At 41.2% G+C, this 21,921-nt stretch overlaps 1 protein-coding gene across 1 annotated transcript; it reads left to right on the forward strand.

Annotated features, from left to right (window-relative positions):
• The first annotated feature begins 11,628 nt into the window (after positions 1-11,628).
• Positions 11,629-16,578, forward strand: FOXI2 (forkhead box I2). Its single transcript, XM_031957025.1, has 2 exons — positions 11,629-12,454; positions 13,260-16,578. The coding sequence occupies exons 1-2, from the start codon at positions 11,860-11,862 to the stop codon at positions 13,802-13,804; spliced, it is 1,140 nt and encodes a 379-aa protein (XP_031812885.1). The 5' UTR covers positions 11,629-11,859; the 3' UTR covers positions 13,805-16,578.
• Positions 16,579-21,921: the final 5,343 nt, after the last annotated feature.

A 21,921-nucleotide genomic window follows, 5' to 3' on the forward strand; every position in this document is an offset into this window, starting at 1 on the left:
TAGTATCTGGGGCAGTGAGATTGTGCAATGGATAGAGTGCTGAGTCTGGAGTTAAGAAGACTCCTATTCCTGAATTTACATCCTGTCCCAGATAGTTTCCAGCTATCTGGAACAGATAGACATCTATTTAGCATCTATTTGCTAGATGTGACCCTAGGAAAGTCACTTAACCCTGTTTGCCTCAGTTTCCTCATTTGCAAAATAAGCTGGAGTAGGAAATGCCAAATTACAGGAACAACTTTGTCAACAAAGTCCTGAATGGGTCATGAAGAGTTGGACATAATTAAATGACTGAGCCAGAGATAGTATCAGATTCTTAAGCATTAATAACTGAAGCTCCTGTTAGTATGAGCCAATGTATCTTCATTATACAGATAAGAAAAGTGAGACTCAGAGGAGTACACTGGCTTCTCTGATGGGCTATATATAGAATGTCTTCTGACTCTTAAGTCCCAAGTGCTCACATATTGTCAGTGCTTTCCTTGAGCTATTTTACTCTTAGAAGTTCAGAAGGGAAAGGAATCTTAGAATCAAGTTTGTACCTCTGACATCCCCCACCAGGAAACTGTTTTCCTGTTTCTGCTTGAAGATTTCCCTTGAAGATGGACTCATTACCATGAAAGGCAGTCTATGTTCTATTTCATCTTTGTTCCCAAACCAAATGGTATTTTACCAAATGCACGCATGACAAATGAGCTCCGGAGCCAATGAATTTGCCCATTGGCTACTGCTTTCACTAGCTCTTGTATGACTGGAAGGATTATATAAATGTCAGGTATGACTATGTGATGTCAAATGTAGAAAGAACAATTTTTAATTTTAAAAAAAAATTTAATAAGTTTTTTTTTTATTATTTTCAAAATACATGTAAAGAGTTTTCAACATTCACTCTGGTAAAATCTTGTGCTCCAAATTTTTCTCTCTTCATTCCCCCCATGCCCTCCCCTAGACAACAAATAATCCAATACAGATGAAATATGTGTAATTCTTCTAAACATTTCCACATTATGCTGCATAAGAAAAATCAGATCAAAAAGGGAAAAAAATGAGAAAGAAAAAAAGCAAGCAAATAACAAAAAAGGTGAAGATGTTATGTTGTGATCCACACTCAGTCCCCACAGTATTCTCTGGGTGCAGATGGCTCTCTCCACCACAAGTCTATTGGAACTGATCTGAATCATCTCTTTGTTGAAAAGACCCAATCCCATCACAGTTGATCATCACATAATCTCGTTGTTGCCATGTACAATGATCTCCTGATTCTACTCACTTCACTCAGCATCAATTCATGGAAATATCTCCAGGCCTTTTGGAAATCATCCCGCTGAGCATTTCTTACAGAACAATAACATTTCATAACATTCATAAACCATAACTTGTTCAGCCATTCCCCAACTGATGGGCATCCACTTCGTTTCCAGTTTCTTGCCACTACAAAAAGGGCTGCCACAAACACTTTTGCACATGTAGGTCAAAAGGAACATTTTTTAATCTTCTATATTTGTTTTCCTCGAATAAGCCACAAACTAAAAATATAAATGATAACTACTGCTTTCTATGTAGTTCCTGGTTCACAGTAGGCATTTAATAAGTGCTTAGTAATTATTCATTGATATGGAGCACTCTCTGATAATGTTCTCACTAAGTCTGTGAAATCAGAAGACCTGGATTCAAAATCTACCTTTATTTCTTACTATCTATGGAACCTTGATGAGCCTCCATTTTCTCATCTATAAAATGAAGCCATAGAACTAGATGCCATGAAGGTACTGTCCAGCTTGAACTCTTTGGCTCCATATGCAGAGACACTTCTATTTGAAGGCTTCCTGAGAGACTGTCTGGGGGAAACAAACTGGAAGATCAAGTTCTGGATTCGATTGGGAGGAAGAGCCAAGAATCATGCTAGATTGGGGAGGGTTGGGGTTCATGTCTTTTCTCTAATGCTTACTCTGTGATCCTGAACAAGTCTCTTTATTTCTCTGAGTCCATTTCCTCATCTGTGAAATGATGAGAGAGGGGAACTGCATCTCTGACTTGAAGAGAGTAAGGAACTCCCAGATGAGGAAATTGCTTCTAATATTTCAGGTTGGGATGTTCTCTGTAACTCATTGTCCTAGAGAGTTGTTCAGGGCATTGAGAAATAAGTGAGCAGAGAAATCCAGGCACTATCAACAAAAGGGGGAGGAAAATAACTCTAGTATCTGCCTGTTGGGAAGATCAAATCAGAAAATGTTCATTATTCAAAAAAAAATCAATAAACACTTATTAAGCATCTCCTATGTATAAAGCATTCTGCTAATGGCAAAAATTTTGCAAACTTAAAAAAAAATCAGCACCATATGTTATGTGAATCACCTTTTGTTGGGGATCTTTTTCATAGCTCAATATTTTTGAGCTTGGACTTTAGCAATGTTTATGTTTTCAAGAACAGGCTGGGTAGCCAAGGCTAAGGGCTTCTCCATCAGGAATGAGTTGAACTTGATGAGTAGCCGCTGAAAGATTCTTAAGTCTTTTCTTAAGGAAACAGCTCCTGAAGCAGATTTCTCAATAGCCTATGTGATCCTTTCTTGGGAAAAGGGTCCTGAGCAGCTGCCACTGAAGCAAAATTAAGTGAAAGAATATGTCAAAGTCACCACCTTCCATTTTCCTAAATTCCATTTATAAATAAGCTTTGGATTCTAAAAACAAAAACTGATTAGGGAGGAAAAACATAGGGCTAAGGAGGTGGAGATCTAGGTATGACTGAGATCAAAGAAAGTCTACAAAGTTGGAGCAAATTATAGAAAGATGATAGCATGTGAGGTACTGAAATTCCCAAGTATTAGCAGATTAGAACAGAGTATCTGAAGCTGTGGGTCACAACCCCAAACGGAGTCATGTAATTGATTGTAGAGATGCCAAAATTATGATTTAATATCAGTAAATGTTTGATTTTTATATTTTATATACCTGTATAGCTGGGCTCATTTAAAAATGTCTTAGGCACAAAGGGGTTGTGAATGGAAAAAATATAAGTCCTGGGTTAGAAAGTGTACTAGAAGGGGAAGGTGGGAATAGAGGTGAGTAATTATAACTACAACAATAATAACAAAAATGACAGCAGCAATAATAGCATTTATTAGCATTTATTAATTAGCACTTTGGGGCAGCTGGGTGCTGCAGTGGATAGAGAGCTCTGGGTCTAAAGTCAGGAAGCAATGAGTTCAAATCAAGCCTCAGACACTTCTTAACTGTGTGATTCTGGGCAAGTCACTTCATGCTGTTTGCCTCAGTTTCCTCACCTGTAAAATGAGCTGAAGAAGGAAATGCCAAATCACAGGAACTTCACCAAGAAAAGCCCAAATGAGGTCATGAAGAGTAAACATGACTGAAATGACCAAAATACAACAAAACAAACTCAATTGTAATATGTGTCTCTCAATTTCTACAATGTAGATTCTTTAAGAAAAGCATCAAAAATGCTAAAATTCCAAAGGAGTGAAGGCTGATGAGGAAAATGCAGGACAACAAAAAAAGAAGATTCTTAACCTAGTGGGGAGAAAAGAGGGTCAAAGGAGTCAGAAAATTGCCAGGGCCCTGGATGATGGGGAACTGGTGACAGAGAGCAGAGTTGCCGTTTCACCTCTTCTGTACTGTTCATCATTCCCTCATCTCTACAGTAGAGATGGAATCAGCTGAGTGGTGCAGTGGATAGAGTGCCAGGTCTGGAATCAGGAAGACCTGAGTTGGATCTGTGGAGAAGGAAGGAATTAGTGACCAAACAAGAACTGGAAATCATTATTGATCACAAAATAGATAATTTTGATTATGTTAAGTTAAAAAAGTTTTTGTACAAACAAAACTAATGCAGACAAGATTAGAAGGGAAGTAATAAATTGGGAAAAAATTTATATTCAAAGGTTCTGATAAAGGCCTCAATTCTAAGATATATAGAGAATTGACTCAAATTTATAAGTATTTAAGCCATTCTCCAAATGATAAATGGTCAAAGGATATGAACAGACAATTTTCAGATAAAGAAATTGAAATCATTTCTAGGCATATGAAAAGATGTTCTAAATCACTTTTTATCAGAGAAATGCAAATTAAGACATCTCTGAGACACCACTATACACCTCTCAGATTGGCCAAGATGACAGGAAAAGATAATGACAAACGTTGGAGGTGATGTGGGAAAACTGGGACACTGATACATTGTTGGTGGAACTGTGAACGGATCCAACCATTCTGAAGAGCAATTTGGAACTGTGCTCAAAAAGTTATCAAACTGTGCACCCCTTTTGATCCAGCAGTGTTTCTATTGGTCTTATATCCCAGAGAGATCTTAAAGGAGGGAAAGGGACCCGTATGTGCAAGAATGTCTGTGGCAGCCCTCTTTGTAGTGGCAAGAAACTGGAAACTGTAACAAGATTATACGATGATCAATTCTGATGGGTGTGGCTCTCTTCAATAGTGAGACAATTCAGACTAATTCTAATGATCTCATGATGAAGAGAGCCATCTACACCCAGAGAGAAGACTGTAGGAACTGAGTGTGGTTCACAACATAGCTTTTTCATTCTTTTTGTTATTGTTTGTTGGAATACACAGGAGCCACCTGACAGTGGCTGCTGGAGATCCAACCCAGAATGGATCTCCTCTTGTGAGGGAATGAAACAAGGAGACTGAGACAGTTGCTGTTCTCTGACCTCTCTGACTGAGAGGCCATTGCATTGTCTGACCTCTCTCCTCTTCTCTCTGCTTCCAATTTATCTCATTCCCAGTCTGCAACACCTGTGTCAGCAAAGGCTGCCCCGAAGCACCTTCAGATGTTATAATCCACAGCTGTGGAGATTCTCAGAGAATTGACCTGTCCCCTTAACAGTTGTTTGCTTGCATTTTATTTTGCTTCACTTTTTCTCTTGTGTGGCACAATAACTGTATAAATATGTCTGTATATATTGGATTTAACATACATTTCTACCATGTTTAACATATATTGAACTACTTGCCATCTAGGGGAGGGCATGGGGGAAAGGAGAGAAAACTGGAACACAGGGTTTTACAAGCGCTAATGTTGAAGAATTGTCCACGCATATGTTTTGAAAAATAAAAAGCGTTAATAAAAAAAAGAAGACGAGTTCAAATTTGAACTCAGACATTCACTAGCTGTGTGACCTTGGCAAGTCACCTTAATCCACTGGAGGAGGAAATGGCAGATCCATCCAACATCTCTGCCAAGACACTGAGAAGAGTCAGACAAGACTAAATAACAATAATCACAGAAAAGATAATGAATTGGAAAGGACTGAATAAAAATGGCTGTTAAGAAGTACTCAAGATAAGTAGGGAAATAGGAAGACAGAAAGGTAGTACCACCAACTCTGGATGTCTTTAAATTTTTAGGCTACATTAGTGACTTCCAGGGTCTTAAAAGGAAAGATGTGATTATGAAACCACTATTAATGGTTATTGAAATAGTGCAAAATCAGAGGACCACAGATTTGTCTCAAGTTTTTAGAAATCAAAACTAAGATTAATGAATTTACCTTCAATTTCTGGCAAATTTTTAGAACATTTTATTAAAGAGATAATTAGTGGATGTCCAGAAAAGGAAGCAATGACAGCCAAGAAAGAGCTTCTTCAAGAATGGATGACCCAAGATTTTTCTTTCCTTTTTTGACAGGGATATCAGTAGATCTGAGAATATTGCATATACCATTTAGTTAGACTTAAGAAAAGCATTTGATAAAATTCCATTATTCTCATGGAGAGATTCAGGCTATAGAAGAGTCCTATAAGGTTAATTTTAACAAAATTGAATGGTTAGCCCAAAGAGAATAATCACTCTGCTGGTCAACAAACATGTATTAAACATCTACTGTATCCCAGGCATTGTGCTACAAATATAGAAAAAGAAGGAACTTACAATCTAATGAGGGAAGATAATATGCAAAAGGATGCTAAATGAGGGGAGGAAGAGGAGACTCCCAGTGAAGAATTCAAAGGAATTGAATTAACAAATCAATTCCAACTTGTTTTTTCCATTAACGGGAATGCCAACTGGGAAAGAATATCTCTAGTACCCCCAGGAAACCATGCTTAGTCCTATGCAATGTAACAATTTGTCAATGACTTACATAAAAGCATAGATTCCATGCTGTCACAGAGCTAGAAGGAACAGCAAACATGGACATTAAGTCAAACTCCCAAAAATCAGTGGATAAACCCCTATTAAGCACTTTCTATCAAAGAGAGGCAAGAAACAGACTCCTGCCCTTAAGGAATCATAATCTAGCAGGAAAAACAATAAGCAGATAAAATATGTATCACATCCTAGATAAATAGTAAATCACTAAAAGGGGCAATTAGAATTAAGAGGCGTTAGGAAAAGGTTTTTATAGGTCAGATTTTAGTTGAGATTTGAAGGAAGCCAGGGAAACAAAACAATGGAAATAAGAAAAGCATTGAAGAGAAAACATGGAAGCCAAAAGATGAACTACCTTGTTCAAGGACCAGAGAAGACAGTATGACTGAATTAAGGACTACTTGGGAGGGAGTAAGATGCAAACAGACTGGAAAGACAGGGAGTGAAGCTAAGTTAGAAAGGATGTTAAATGCTAAACCAAAGACTTTGTATTGGGCCTTGCAGGTAATTGGGAGCTATTGTTATTGGGTAGAGGAGATGAAATGATCAGACTTGAACTTTAGGAAAATCATTTTCGTGGTTGAATTGGATTTGGGCTGAAGTAGGGAAAAACTTGGGGTAGACAGTGATGAAATTCTGTAACAGGGTTGGCAGTAACTGATAATTAGGTGGCATATTAAAGGTTTCAAATCACTTTTCCTTCATCATCTTATCTACAACAATCGAAAAAGGTTTATTCTTTTGGGATCATTCGGATGAGGATTTGGCAGGTAAGGAAACTGATCATCAAGTGACTTAAGAGCTCTAGTCAATTTACCATTGTCTTAGAACCAACTGTTTTTTCCTTCTAGGAATATCTCTGTCCCCACTCCCTACACACACACACACACACACACAGGAATATGCACACAGAGTAAAGGTAATCCCAAACTAACTTCTGAACTATTGCACCCACTTGGCAGCCTCCTCCCAACTCAATTGGAACCCAATAAATGCCCAAGTTTGATGCCTTTTATTTTCTGCTAGAGAGTAACAGAAGTTGTTTAAAAAAAAAAAACTTGGATATATTTTCATGAAACTTAATTATGTATGCGTTATGTAAAAATTACGGAATTCTGATTGGAAAAGCAAGAATAGTCTTTTAAGAAGAGTCAAAACTTTTCCAAGCACTTCCCAGTGATCCACTTGAGATGGCTGTTAAATACTTCTCCCAAACCATTCTGTCTTTGACTTCTACAGTATCCGGAGGTTGATTGGATTTTCCAATGTTCTTCCCACCCCTCCTCCTCCAAAAGAAAAGTGGTATTTGTTGTGTATACATAACCTCTTTACAAAGTAAATAGAAATGAAATTCCATGAGTGGGGTGGGGGGGAATGGCCCGGGAAGGTCACAGGATCACATAATTGGAGCTGGGAAGGGCCTTAGAACTGATCTACCTTGAATGGAACTTCATTTCCCCCTTTGAGAAGATGAAACTGATGTTCACTGAGCAGTAAGTAACCAGTGGTCAGCTTGGTCCCAAGGTAGGATTTAGGGCCAAAAATTCTTGACTACAGACACTTAATGGTCCAGCCTAGTATGAACATCTTGGAGAAAAACACAAGTTGGCTTCTATCAAATTCTACATTTTCAGTATTATCTGAGTCCGTTTTCTTCTTTGAGCTCTGGATTTGAATCCTGAAATTGTAAGCTTGGAATAGTTCCTTCTCTTTCTGCATCTCAGCATCTTCCTCTTTGAAATCGGTGTGTTATAGTTAAGAGAGCAGATTCAGCAACAGCAATATTGTGCAATGAATGCCTTAGTTATTCTCTTGGATAACGTCATAGATAATAATATATTAGAGAATATGTAATATATTAATATATAATCGGGATCATAACCCCTCATAATTCTATACTTGCCTCCTTTTAATTATTTATTATTTTATTATCTAATAATTGAATAGACTAAAGTATCTTATTTTTCACTTTTTCTTTTATTCAAAATGACTAATATGGAAGTGTTTTATGATTGCACATGTATAACCTATATGCCATTTTAAGGAGGTGAGGGATGGAAGATAGAATTTGAAACTCAAAACTTTAAAATGTTAAAATTTTTTAAAAGTGAATGTATTGGACCAAAGCATCTCTAAAGTCCTTTTCTATTCTAAATCCCATGACCTGAGCAATTTCCCTCCCTTTACTTGAACAACTTGGGGTGGGAGAAAGAAGGGGGGCTGTGGAAGAAGCCTGAATTATATTTAGGGGACCCACCTTGGCTGGTGTACATGGGACTATGGGAGACCCTGCCAGATCTGTTGGGGCACAATGGATAATGTTCTGGGACTAGAGGCAAGGAAGACTTGAGGTCAAATGTGGTCTCAGATGCTTACTAGCAATGTGACCTAGGCAAGTCCTTTAATCTGTTTGCTTCAGTTTCCTCATCTGTAAAATGGGGATAATAATAGAACAGACTTTCTATGTGAGGATTAAGTAAGATAATTGTAAAGAGTTTAGCACATTAAGTACTACATAGATTATGTAGAGAGAGCCCAGGGCCTAGGAGGTGCTGTTGCTTTCTCTCTTCTCACTCTCTTTATTCTCTCAAGATACCATTGATCCATTTGACAAATCCAATGACCTTTTCTCAGTCTTCATTTTTCTTGATTTCCTTGCAGCCTCTGATATTTTCCAGTAGCCCTTTCCTTTCTCCTATGGACCTCTTCCTCTCAGTTTCATTTGCTGGATCATAAAAAACATATATAATAATTTGTCTTATAATTATAACAGAATAAAAAATGATTGCATATGAAACAATAAATCTATTATGTACAATTTGTTTTTCATTTTAAATATATAATAGTTATCATGTACAATTCTTTTTTTCCCCTTTATTTCTTTCCCCCTTCCCAGAGATGGTTACTATTAGACACAAATATATGTATGTACATATATATGTATATATGTGAGTGTGCAATCATACCATACCTCTTTTATCAATTCTTTCTCTGGATGCAGATAACATCTTTCTTCATAGGTCCTTTGGAGTTAACTTGGATACTTATAATAGTCAAAGTGACTTAGCCACTCAAGGTTGTTCTTAAAATAATACTGCAATTATTGTATACAGTATTCTCTTGATTATGCTCATTTTGCTCTTCATTATTTTGTGCAAATCTATCCATATATCATATGAATAGCAAATCATATACCACAACTTCTGCACCCAATTGATGATTATCCTCACAATTTCCAGTTCTTCTTTGCCACCACAAAGAGAGCTGCTGTAAACATTTTAGGACACATTGATTCTTTCCTTTTTCCCTAATTATTTTTGGACATAAATCAAGTAGCGGTATTGCTGAATCAAAGGGTATATAGGTAGTTCAATAACTCTTTAGACATCATTCCAGAGACTCTCCAAAATGGATCACTTCACAGTTCCACCAACAGTGGACGTTGTTCCACATTCATTACATTTGTTGATTCTCCTTCAATCATTTTAGTCAATCTGATATTAAATATAAGATGATCTCCTAAAACACTATCTCAGTATTGCTTCAGTTTGCATTTCTCTAATCAATAATGATTTGGAACTTTTTTATATGACTATAAACTGTCTTGATTTTTTCCTTTGGAAAATTGCCTGTTCTTTGATTATCAGTTGGGGATGAATTTTGTAAAGTTTTTTATATATTTCAGATAGATATAGATATATTTGAGAAACTGTCTAAGTTTTTCTCCATTTTTTTTCTTTCCTTCTAATCTTGGCTACATTTGTTTTATTTGTACAAAACCTTTTGAAAATAGTTAAAATTATCCACTTAATTCCTCATTTTGCTCTTATTCTTATTCTGATTTTCTTGTAAAATCTCTTATAAGACAGGGTACCACTATCCTATCAATATCCCTAAACTTGAAATGTAGTTGTCAACTTAAACTCCTCACTATCATTTCTCCGCCCCCCAACAATCCCATATCCAATCTGTTGCCAGGGTTTGCTACTTATTTCTGTCACTTTTCTCAGATAGGGTCCTTTCTCTGACAGTACATATCCGATCATGTTGTCTCCCACTCAATAACCTGTGATCACCAGGATAAAATTAAGAAGTCCTCTGCTTGCTCAAAGCCTTTCATAACCTGCCCCCCCCCATACACGCCCCTTTTCCAGTGTCCTTATACTTTACACACACACACACCCCTATGACTCTTTTGATGCAGTGATTCTGCCCTCCTTGCCATTCCCTGAAAAAGACACTTATTTTTATTGCCTGTCTTGTCAGTAGCAAGCCCCCGCCCCCCTCCTTATCTCTGATTGCTGGCTTCTTTTATGTACCAGCTAACACCTGACTTCCTACAGAAAGCCTTTCTCACCTCCCCTTGATGCTAATCCCTTCCCTCTGTTAATTATTTCCTATATTCTATATGTGGCTTGTTGATCAATTGCTTGTACCTTGTAAGCCTCCCCACTAGACTGTGAGCTCCTTGAGGTTAGGAGCTGCATTTTGTCTTTTTGTGTCCCCAGCGCTTAGCATCAGGGTCTGGCACATGGTAGGGGCTTGGTCTATGTTTATTGATTGACTGGCTCCCACTGGTGACCCTCTGAGAATGGCACTATGGATGCTCACCGTCTGAGTCAGGGTTGGAAAAGACTCGAGTGCATAAGAGTCTGGAATCTGTTCCGCGGATCAGGCTGCGAGGACCTGCTTCCCTGGCAGAGGGCAGAGGGCGGTGACGGCTTCCCAGAAGGGATCTGTGGGATCTCTGGTGATGGAGGCCTGTGCATGCATAGGAAGTCCCAGAATGCCAGTCCCTACCCTCTGGCGGGCAATCCACTCGCCCTCTCAGGAGCCAGCTTCTCATCTCTACCAAGTGGGGAGATAATGACCTGATCCTCATTCAAAGGGACTTTTCCCGAGGCATTGCTTCCCCACAAATGCCTGTGACTTAGGGCAGGTATTACCGACTTCTTCAGTATCTAGAACCACAGAGTCAGGAGGGACCTGACAGCCATTCTGGCCAGCCCCCAGATCTAAGTGACATGTGGCCAGCCGCCCCCCCCCCCCCGCCCCCCCCCCCCCCCCCCGTATCTCTTTGGGAGATCCCTTTTCCCCTCAGGCTCCCACACTTAGTGGGGGTTCGAGTGCCCAACTAGGGCGGTGACTGCCTGGCTGGCTCTAAGGCCGGGCCGGCCTGCCGCGCGGGGGCCCTTCTCACCCTCCCCTCGGAAGTCCCCGGCGGCGCCCACGTCCACGTCTCTGACCCGGGAGTCTGGGGTGTGAGGAACGGGAGAGAGGCAGGAGAGCAAATAGGGGCGGACAGCGCAGGGTGGGGAGTGGGCCGGGAGCGGGGCAGTCGGTCCACGAGACGGGAGGGGTGGAGGCTCACCAGGCCGGGGGAGTCAAGGCGCTCCTCCCGAGAAGTGCGGCTGCCGGCGCTGGGAAGTGGCCTCCTGAGGGCCGAGGTCGAAGGTGGGAGAAACAGGAATTGGGGGGCGGGGCCGGAGGGCCGAGATTATCCCTGGGGTGGGCGGGGGGAAAAAAAGGGAGGAGAGGGGAGGGATCTGAGCCCCTAGGGAGGGCTGGGCCGGACAGCACAGAACTGGGCTGGGGCGGGGCGGCAGGAAGAGCCTACCCGATGAGGGCCCCGGTGCTCTGGCCGCTCCTCTGTCTTTGCTGCTCTGGGCGGGTCACGGCTCGCGCAGGCTGCGACTAGGAGGACCACCTGGGCCCGGTTCTATGGGACCGTCATGAAAGTGCCGGGACAGCCGTCGGCCAGCCCGCCGGGCCCCTCGGGCCAGCCACACGCGCCCGGCGGCCCCGAGCTGATGGATCTGACGGTCTACGGGGACCCCCTGAACTTCTACCAGCCGGCGCTGCCCCAGCATCCTCACGGGCCGTCGAGGGTCCCCTCGGCGGCCTCCGCCGCCTTCGGGCTGCCCGAGTACGGCGGGGCGGGGGCCAACCCGTACCTGTGGCTCAATGGGCCGGGCCTGGGGCAGCCCTCCTACCTGCCGGGCTTCGGCGGCCCCGGCCAGCGCCCCTTCCTTCCGCCTTCGCCCGGCCTGGGGCCGCCGGCCGCCGCGGAGCTCTCCTGGCTGTCGCTGTCCAACCAGCAGGAGCTGCTGAAGATCATGCGGCCGCCCTACTCGTACTCGGCGCTCATCGCCATGGCCATCGAGAACGCGCCCGGCAAGAAGCTGACCCTGAGCCAGATCTACCAGTACGTGGAGGGCACCTTCCCCTTCTACAAGAAGAGCAAGGCCGGCTGGCAGAACTCCATTCGCCACAACCTCTCCCTCAACGACTGCTTCAAGAAGGTGCCCCGCGACGACGACGACCCCGGTAGGCAGGAGGGGGCGGCCCCCGCCCCCAGACCCGACCTGGGTTCCCAGCCTGTCCTCTCCTGAGGTCAGAAGTTCCTCCGTGGCTGGGCTAGTCCCCAGGGCCAGGGGGGGGAGAGGTCCGAGTAAAGGCCCGAGCGGGGCCTCCGAGGGGAGCTCCGCTCCTGCTTCCTCCCCGTGAGCCAGCCCCCTGACTGCAGCTTGCCCCCCTGGAAGATGAGGCTATTGCACTGATGGCCTCTGAGTGAGGTCTCCTCCAACTCTGAACCCAAGCGCTGGAATCCCACAGCCCAGTCCCTTCCCTTCTTGGAGCTGTGGTCCCGTCTGCAACGGGAGGGACAGCGTTTGTTGGGTTAGGTTCTTTGAGTGGGATGAGCGTGCAGGGAGATGGGGAGCTCCCACACGTCAGCTGCGGATGGCAGAGGTGATGGGGTAGGTAGGGGAGAGACCTTTCTAAGGAGCCTGTTACCCTCCACCCCCTCCGTGCGCGCACACACACACACACACACACACACACACACACACTGTAGAGCCAGCATTTACAGACCCTTTACAGAAATTCTGCCCTGGGTCTGGCCACCAGCCTGTAAGGCTTCTTTTAGGGAAAGGGAGAAAGTGAGGCTCCTCCAGAGTGGCCTGGGGTCACACAGCTATTGTCAGCGGGAGGTTTTGCATCCGGGACTTTCTGATTCCGAGCTCCAGGCTCTGCCTGCCCCTTCCCATTCATTCCTTGAGAGGTTCTGGGCTAATCTGCTGGGAAGCTGGTTAAATTTATCTTAAAAAAAAAAAAATCTACTGTTCTGCAGGGAAAGGAAATTACTGGATCTTGGACCCAAACTGTGAGAAAATGTTTGATCATGGAAACTTCCGCAGAAAGAGGAAAAGACGAGGAGACTCCAATGGGACGGGGACACAGGGAGCCGGCTCCAAGTCTGAAGACGGTAGCTCTGGGACCCTCACAAATCCAGTGGAGAACCCCAGCCTCGCAGACTCCCCCTCCCCAGAACTGCTCGGCTCAGCCAGCACCAGGACTGAATCCAAGCCCTCCTTACTAGCTAGGGAGGCCAGCCCGTGTTTCTCCAGCTTCACTTCCACCATGGGAGCCCTGGCTAATGGCAGTGGCGTCTTCCCCAGGCACCTCCCAGAAGCAGGAGGTGCTCCAGTGGGAGACTTGGCTCTGGCAAGGCAGGTGAACTCTGGCCTCGGCTCCTACCCAACTTGCTCCAACATGGTCCACGGCATGGAACTTGGTCCCCAGACTCAGGCCCAACCCGTGAATGGTCACACCGCCAGCTTTCACAACTACCCTGTCAACAACTTGGTCTACAGCAGAGAAGGGACTGAGATTTAGAGCGAGGAAAGAGGGGCTTCAATACTGATTGAAACGTGGTTTTTTTGTTCTTGGATTGGACCCTAAATCCTTAACTCTTCTTCTCTGGCTCCTGTACAGAAGACTGGAGGAAGGAAAACGGGGAACGAGCATTTGTTCGGTGTTTATCATGTGCCAAGAGCTGTGTTAAGCACTTTACAGATTTCTCACTTGGATCTTGCAGCAACCTTTAGCGGTAGGACCTATTGTCATCCTCATTTTGCAGATGAGAAACTGAGACAGAGAAGTGACTTTCCCAGGATTACACAGCTAGTAAATAAATATCGGACTCTAGGCCCAGAGCTCTCTGTTTGAGTGATCTTAGCTGTAAATATTGGCTTTAGGGGATTATTCCAAAATCTCCCTTATCCCAATGCAACCTGGAAAATGTTTTGTGTTTGAATGAGGCCAGCTCAATGGACTTGTGAGCTTCAGCTCTTCGGGATGAGGTCCCTGAGGTCATTGTCCCTTCTCGATCTTGTGGACTTCTGATTTTGTTATCCTGCAAACAGTTCGAGGCTCCCAGACATTGGTTCTGGAGAAAGGGTTAGTTGGCGATTTCTTCTCTTTAAAATAGATCTAATTTTGCATTTTACAATTTGGGTTCCTGTGTTTTCTTTTACACCTTCCAATTCTCTTTGTTGAGCTCCTTTCCTGAGCAATGATTGGCTACAACAGAGTTGGCTTGGTTTGAATCTTGGTGCAGCCATAGCCTCAGTGATCCATGGCAGGACCTTAAGTCCACTCCTCTCCAAAGCTTTGGCTCTGAGAGAAGTGTCTTGGGGGCCAGGTTTTGTGTTGAGGGAGAGATCTCCCCAGCATTATGCTGAGAGGTCTAGGAAGGATCCTGGGACTTCTCAGAGGCAGCCCTTCCTAAGCTGTTATGTTCAGAGGTGGTTAAGTTCTCAATGGCACTGAATACCTAAAGTGAAGAAAATCTCCCTTGCTTCCGTCTTCATTTCCCTCTTGCCCTTTACTGTCAGCAAGTCCCTCTTTCTTGGTCTATTCTCTAATCTTAATTCCTGTCTCTTTGAACATGTCTCCTTGTGTATCTTTTTAACTTCCTCCCTACCTCCAACCCAATTTAAAATGGAGGGACCTTAAGCTCATTCATCTCTCCTTCCTCCAGTCTTTCCTTATCCTTATACTGTGTCTGACCCACGGACAAGCCCTCCGTGCCTTTCATGCTTTCAGATGACCCCTTCCCAACACCTCTTTTGTTTGCTTTGGCTTCCATATGGAACCGGATGGTGAGGTTAGAAAAGACAGGTTCTTGTTTGCACCGTTCCCACTATGAACAGGAACCCTCAGGATGAATTTGAGATTCAGCAGAGCCATCTTAGAGAATCCAGATTTTTGCCAAAGTCTTAACCAAATTCAAACGACCAATTGCCCAGGTTCTTTCTTCCTTGTGACCTTGTGGAACACATTTATAGCTTAGCTTCCTAGGGATTGGAAGAGTAAAAGATGGAAAATGCCCCCCAAACTCTGCCTGGATCCCCATAAGTCACTCCTGAGTGAGTCCCCTCCAGTCCCCAGCAAAAGTCCAAGGGGTAAAGTTCGAAAAGCTAAGATTTTCCAGCTCAAACATGAAAGTCTGAAGGGAGGCCAGCTGCGTTTGTAGGGCAAAATAAGGATCTAAAAGTAAAGATGGGAGAAAAGGGGAAGGGGGATTTTTCAATTCTACTGAAGGCATCAGCAGTATGTTCCTGTCCCAAGGAGCTGGGAAGAATTGGAAAGAACCACAGCCAGTCCTTTCAACCCTAGACAAGCTTTGCTCTCACAATGGAGCTGTCCAGCAAGCAGCTTGCCTTCCCTTGCCCATCAGCCCTGTCTCTTCAAAGACATCTGTGACCCCCTGGCCTGGCCTTGTTATGTCCATTGAGTTTCCTCACACTAAGGTCTCCAATTAAGATTTCTGGTAGATTAGAGGAGGACAGGAGTTCAAGAGAAGATTATGCACTATCCCCAGGAATTCCCTGAACCCCTCCTCTTGTTGTAATGTTTTGTTTTTCACTCTTCCTTTCTTTGGCTTCTTGCCTTAAATTTTATGTACATAACTCAAGAGAACTGTCATCCCAGTATCAGATCTTGTGTCTATTGGGGGGAAATGATCACAAAATAACCAGGAAACCCTTAACTTGTCAATGGATCAAGTTTTTCCTCTTTAATTGGATGCAAGGTTAAAAAAGGCCACCCAATCAATGTCATGACCTATAAATCTGCCTCCTGATATGTGACCTTTTAAATTAAGAGTTCATAAAAGATTTCCTCCTGGTGACCTCCAGCTAAGGGTGAAGAAGGGGAAACTGAGGGAAGAAGACTCACACAGATCCAGACCCATATTCTGGTACTGCCCTTAGGTTTACTAGTGAAATAAAATCTCTTCCCCAAGTTCCTGTGTGTGTCAGGTCAGTGTAAATAAAACAAGTTGCTGTTGCCCTCACTATTTTGTAAACATTGCCAGGGGTCATGCAGTTAATGTGGGGTAAGATTCAAACTCCAATTTTTTGACTCCCAAGTCAGCTCTCTGAGCCCTGGGCTTCCTGTTTTAAAAGGATTTATATGTATATGTATAAATGAAGTCCTTTTCAATAGGGTTTTCAATGAGTTAGTTAGTTGGCCCAGGGCAGGGGCTGGAGACAGAAAAGCATGAGATAAAATCCAATCTCACACATTTAGCTGCGACCCTGGGCAAGTCGCTTAATCCTCTTTGCTTCATTCAGTTGCCTCATCTGTAAAAATGAGTTGGAAAAGGAAATGGAAAACCATCCCACTATCTTTGCTAAGAAAGTCCTAAATGGGATCACAAAAGGTTGATGACTAAACTGAACAAGAAAAATTGAAAGGCAATGGAAGTAGGACCAATGGAATGAGAAAGAGTGGGGGTCAGAGGAATTGGATTAGGATGGTAGCTCAGCTGTGTAAGTTATACCTTGTACAAGTTAAAAAGAGCTTAAATATTCCAGATAAGTTAACATATGAAGTAATTTCCAACCATTTAGTGCTATGTAAATGCTTATTATTGTTGCTTAATAATAATTACATAGGACTTTAAAAATAAATAATAAATAATTAAAATAAATTTGCCGTTTATGCATATTATCTTATTTGAGTCTTACACCATCATGTGCCTCAACTTGTAAAATGAGAGAGTTCCAAAGTCTCTTCCCTATCTAATTTATGAAAAATATACACCCAGCGCAGTGAATCCAAACAGTAAAATTGACTAGAAATCATACAAAGGCTTCTACTTTCTGACCCCATTGGGGTTTTGCCAAGGAATGGCACTCTGAGGGAGCTCATTCATGCAACAAGCATTTAGTAATCACTTGCTGTATGCCAGTTGGTACTACAAAGGCAGAAATTAAGCCAGAGAGAATGCCTGAGCCTTCCAATATTTTTCTGGCATAGAAATCACCATGATCACAAGTATTTAGTCGGGAGGAATGGCAGTCGCTTCCCTCTCCCAATCTGATTCAGCCATCGTCCCCGAACATGTCTATGGTAATAATTACAAAAACAGAAAAGAGAAAATGAGAATGATACGAAGACTAGCCATTCTCGGAACCAGGAGCCCAGAACAAAGGGAATTACTGTAGGGATCTAAACAAGCAAATGCTAACACCTCAGAAATGGGCGGCCCTTCTCTATGGGCTGGGCTAAAAAGATGTGACAAGGAGTCTCCAACACCCTCCATGCTGCAGTCCTGAGATAAATCCCTATTGTCATGCCTGGGGAGCTCCTCTGGAGACAGGAGAACCCCTGTGACCTCCAAGCTGGGAACCAATTAGGTCATTCAAACTCCATTTTCTTCTCTTTTCTTCACTTGATTCCAGATGCATCCTTCTGAGTTTGTTCTGAAACTTGAGAGTTTCCATGGGAAATTCCTCTTTATTCCAGAAACAGCCAAACACGGGAAGAGGAAGGGATACCTGATAGCCTTAGACATTGTTTTCCTTGTGGATCCCAAGAAGGGATGAGCCTGTGACCCATGGGATCACAAGTGATTGAGAACCAGAAGGGTCTGTATAGAGACCCCAGGGCTCAATCGCCTCCTATAAGGGCAAGAGGCCCAGAGAGAAGAAAAGATGTGTCCAAGGTTGCAGGGAGAGTTGAGAATCAAAGCTGTATCCTGGGATTCCCGAATTAAACCTCAAGCTCTTTGACTCAGCCTTTGCAGGGTTGTCAACATTAAATGTAGTTTTTCTCTAATTAAAAAGCTTTTTGTCTTTTAAAAAATTATTGATGTTATAAAATGAACTTCAATCAATTCTCCCACAGGGATTCTAGAGATTGTTCAAAATTAAAAGTTTAAAGATATGCTATTTGTAGTTTTGGCACAATATTTTTTGGTTTTATGCAGCCTTCATTGCCTGATACATCCCCCCTTTCCCCAGAGAGCTATCCCTTATGACAAATAACAAAAAAGAAAAAAGACTTAGAAGTGGAACCTTAGAAGCTAACTAATCCAAAATCTTTCATTTCCCCCAATTTTCTATCATGGAGTACTTGGGCAGCAGTATGGGAAAACCTAGGGACCTTTTCTGAGAACAGGTTTTTTTTTTTTTTAATATATAAAATACATGAGATAAAAGGAAACCAATTATGCTGATATATTGTCATCAAACTATTATCCCCAGAAATCAAGTTCATAGGCTACAGGGTGTTCAGAGCAGTTGGTTTTATAAACAAAGAAACTGAAACATAAAAAAAAGAAAATGTCTTAATAGAATCAAGACTGAATTGAAAGAGTTCTCCCCATGCTGCATCAATGATTCTTCATATAGCTTTCAATGCTGATATATTTGAGCAGAGAAAACATCCTTTAGAAACAATCTCATAATCCATGTCAATTCTGGCCCCTGCCCAGCCTTCATGGGGATTTTCAGTGGTTAGAAAACCAGTGTTTAAGAGCAAAATACAGTATAGTCTCTGGGGTATAAACTCCCTGAGGGCAGGGGGTGATTATGTTGGTACCCCAGCATTTACCTAGGTACTGACACATGCCTCTGTATTGGTTGACTGGTTCTCCCAGTTAATATTTCAGTAACATTTCCAAGTTTCTCAATACCCTTTCCATGACCTCATTTGATCTGTCCAAGGTCTTGCGTCTGGTGCACTGATTTATCAGAGGTCCAGTATGTCCTTTGTCTCAGTATCCATCCACTGCCCCTGGTTAATAATAAGGATAATAGCTAACATTTATATAGCATTTACATTGTGCCAGGCATTATGTTAAATGCCTTAGAATAATTTTCTTATTTGATCTTCACAACAACAAGTCCACTCACTCCAAGCTCTCTATCATTCTGTTGTCTTCTGAATGTTCTCTAGCCCATCAAGTCCTTCCTAAAATGGAGTGTCCAGACCTGAATACAGAACTATAGTTGTGTTCTGTCTGGGGCCAAATATTGTGACACCATCCCTTACTTATTCTAAAAAACTCTCCCTCTCTACATATACACCATGCTGATGCCAGAACAGACTTCCAACAAATCCCTTTAATTGATTCCAAACGATGAGATTAAGAACAAGATAACACTTCAGCTGTCAAGATGACAGAGTGTGGAAGGAGCCCTTTAAAGCACTCCCAAATTCTCCCTCCAAAAAACTATAAAACCACCTTAGAATTGATCTAGGAGCAGGGAAGTGGCTTATTAGTCTGGAAACTACCAAATCCTGTGAAACCCTGATTGTAGTTACATGGTATTTGAATTGTTTGCTTTTGGCTGCTTGCAATACTTTCTCCTTGATCTGTGAGGAGTATATTTAGATAAAGGGTGTGAATGCAAGGTCACTTTGATGGGATGATACCCCCAAAAAATGAAGGGGTGAGAAAAAATTGCAGTGGAAGAATGAGGGGAAACATTGAATGAGGGCAAATTCTCAAATAAAAGAGACATGAGCTCTTGTAATGGAGGGGAGAATGAAGGTTATTATCATCAAAATTGACTCAAATAAGGAATAATATACACATTTAGTTAGATATACAAATCTATTTTACTCTATAAGGAAGTAAAAAAGGAGAGGGAAAGGATGAAAGGGAAGGTATATTAAGGAAGGCAGTCAGCAGAAGTAAAACACTTCTAAGGAGGAAAGCATAGGGTATAAGAGAGAGTGAGGGAATAAACAAGGGAAAAATAGAATGGAGAGAAATACACAAATACACAATTAGTTATCATATCTATAAATGTGAATGGGATGAACTCACTTATAGAATGGAAGCAGATAGAATGGATTAAAAAACAGCAAATGTTTACAAGAAACACATTTGAAACAGAGATACACCCAGGGTAAGAGGCTGGAGTAGAATCTATTATGCTTCAGCTGAAGCCAAGAAAGTAGGGATAGAAATCATAATCTCAGACAAATCAAAAGCAAAAATAAATCTAGTTAAAAAAAGATAAGAAAAGGAAACTGTAACAATGAAAGGTACCATAGTTAAATCAATACTAAACATTTGCATCAAATGGCATAGCATCTAAATTTTTGAAGGAGAAGTTGAATGAATTACAGGAGAAAATACATAATAAAATTATACTAGTGGAGGACCTCAACTTTCCCCTCTCAGAATGAGATAAATTTCACCAAAAAATAAACAAGAAAGAAGTTAAGGGCGTGAATAAAATTCTGAAAAAGTTAGATATGGTAGATCCCTGCAGAAAACTGAATGGGAATAGAAAGGAATATAACTTTCTCTCAGCAGTAATTGACACTGGCACAAAAAATTGAGCATGTATTACAAAAAAATCTCACAACCATATGCAGAAAAGCAGAAATAGTGAAAACATCTTTTTCAGGTTATAATACCATATATAAATAAATGGACAGTGGAAAGATAGGATAAAATTAATCAGAAATTAATTCCAAAAAACAGGTAGGTCAAAGAACAAGTGATAGAAACAATTGATAATTTCACTAAAGAAAAATTACAACAAAAAGACAACATACCAAAATCTACGAGACTCAGCCAAAGTACCTAAAGGAATATTTGTTTATATCAATAAAATGGGTGAGGAGCAGATCAATGAAATTGGCATGCAATTAAAAAAAAAAAAACCTAGAAAAACCAAATTTAAAATTTCCAATTAAATACAATATTTATTTTGGAAAATATTTTGGAAAATATTTGGAAAATCGAGCAATATATTACTCAGATTGACAATGAGAAAATCATTGAATGAATAACTAAAATTAGAAATCAGTTTTATGAAAAAAGTAAATAAACCATTGCTTTATTTGATTTTTTTAAAAAGGAGAGAAAACCTGATTACCAGTGTCAAAAATGAAAGTGGTGAATTCATATTTATGATGAGACAATTAATACAATTATTAAGCGCTGTTTTGTCCAGATATATGCCAATAAATTTGTCAACCTAAATAAAATGGATAGTTATTTACAAAAATACAAATTACCCAGAATGACAGAAGAAATAAAGTATTTAAGTAACCCAAGTTTAGAAATAGAAATTAAACAAGTCATTAATGAACTTTCTAAGAAAAAAAAATCCCCCAAACCAGATAAATTCACAAGTGAATTCTACCAAACATTTAAAAAACAAATAACCCCACTACTATATAAAACATTTGGAAAAATAGGTAAAGAAGGAGTCCTACCAAATTTCTTGTGTGACATAAATATGATGCTGATTCCCAAACCAGGAAGAGCCAAAACAGAAAGAAAATTATAGACCAATTTCCCTTATGAATATATTCATAATTAAAAATTTTATTATGCTGACAAATTTCAGCAATATGTCACAAAGGTCATATACTATGAGATTTATACCAGAAATGCAAAGCTGATTCAATATTAAGAAAACCATCAGCATAATTGACCACACTAATAATGAAACCATTAGAAATCAAACAATTATTTCAGCAGATGCAGAAAAAGCCTTTGTCAAAATATAACACCCATAATATTGAAAACACAAGCAAGGGTGAAGCAAAGATGGCCATTATCACTTCTGTTATTTAATATTGTACTAGAAATGTTAGCTATAACAATAAGAGAAGGAAAAGAAATTAAAGCAATTAGAATAGTCAATGAGGAAACAAAACTATCATGCTTTGCAAATGATATGATTGTTATA

This window comes from Sarcophilus harrisii, chromosome 2, assembly GCF_902635505.1.
Source record: "Sarcophilus harrisii chromosome 2, mSarHar1.11, whole genome shotgun sequence".
Lineage (NCBI taxonomy): Eukaryota > Metazoa > Chordata > Mammalia > Dasyuromorphia > Dasyuridae > Sarcophilus > Sarcophilus harrisii.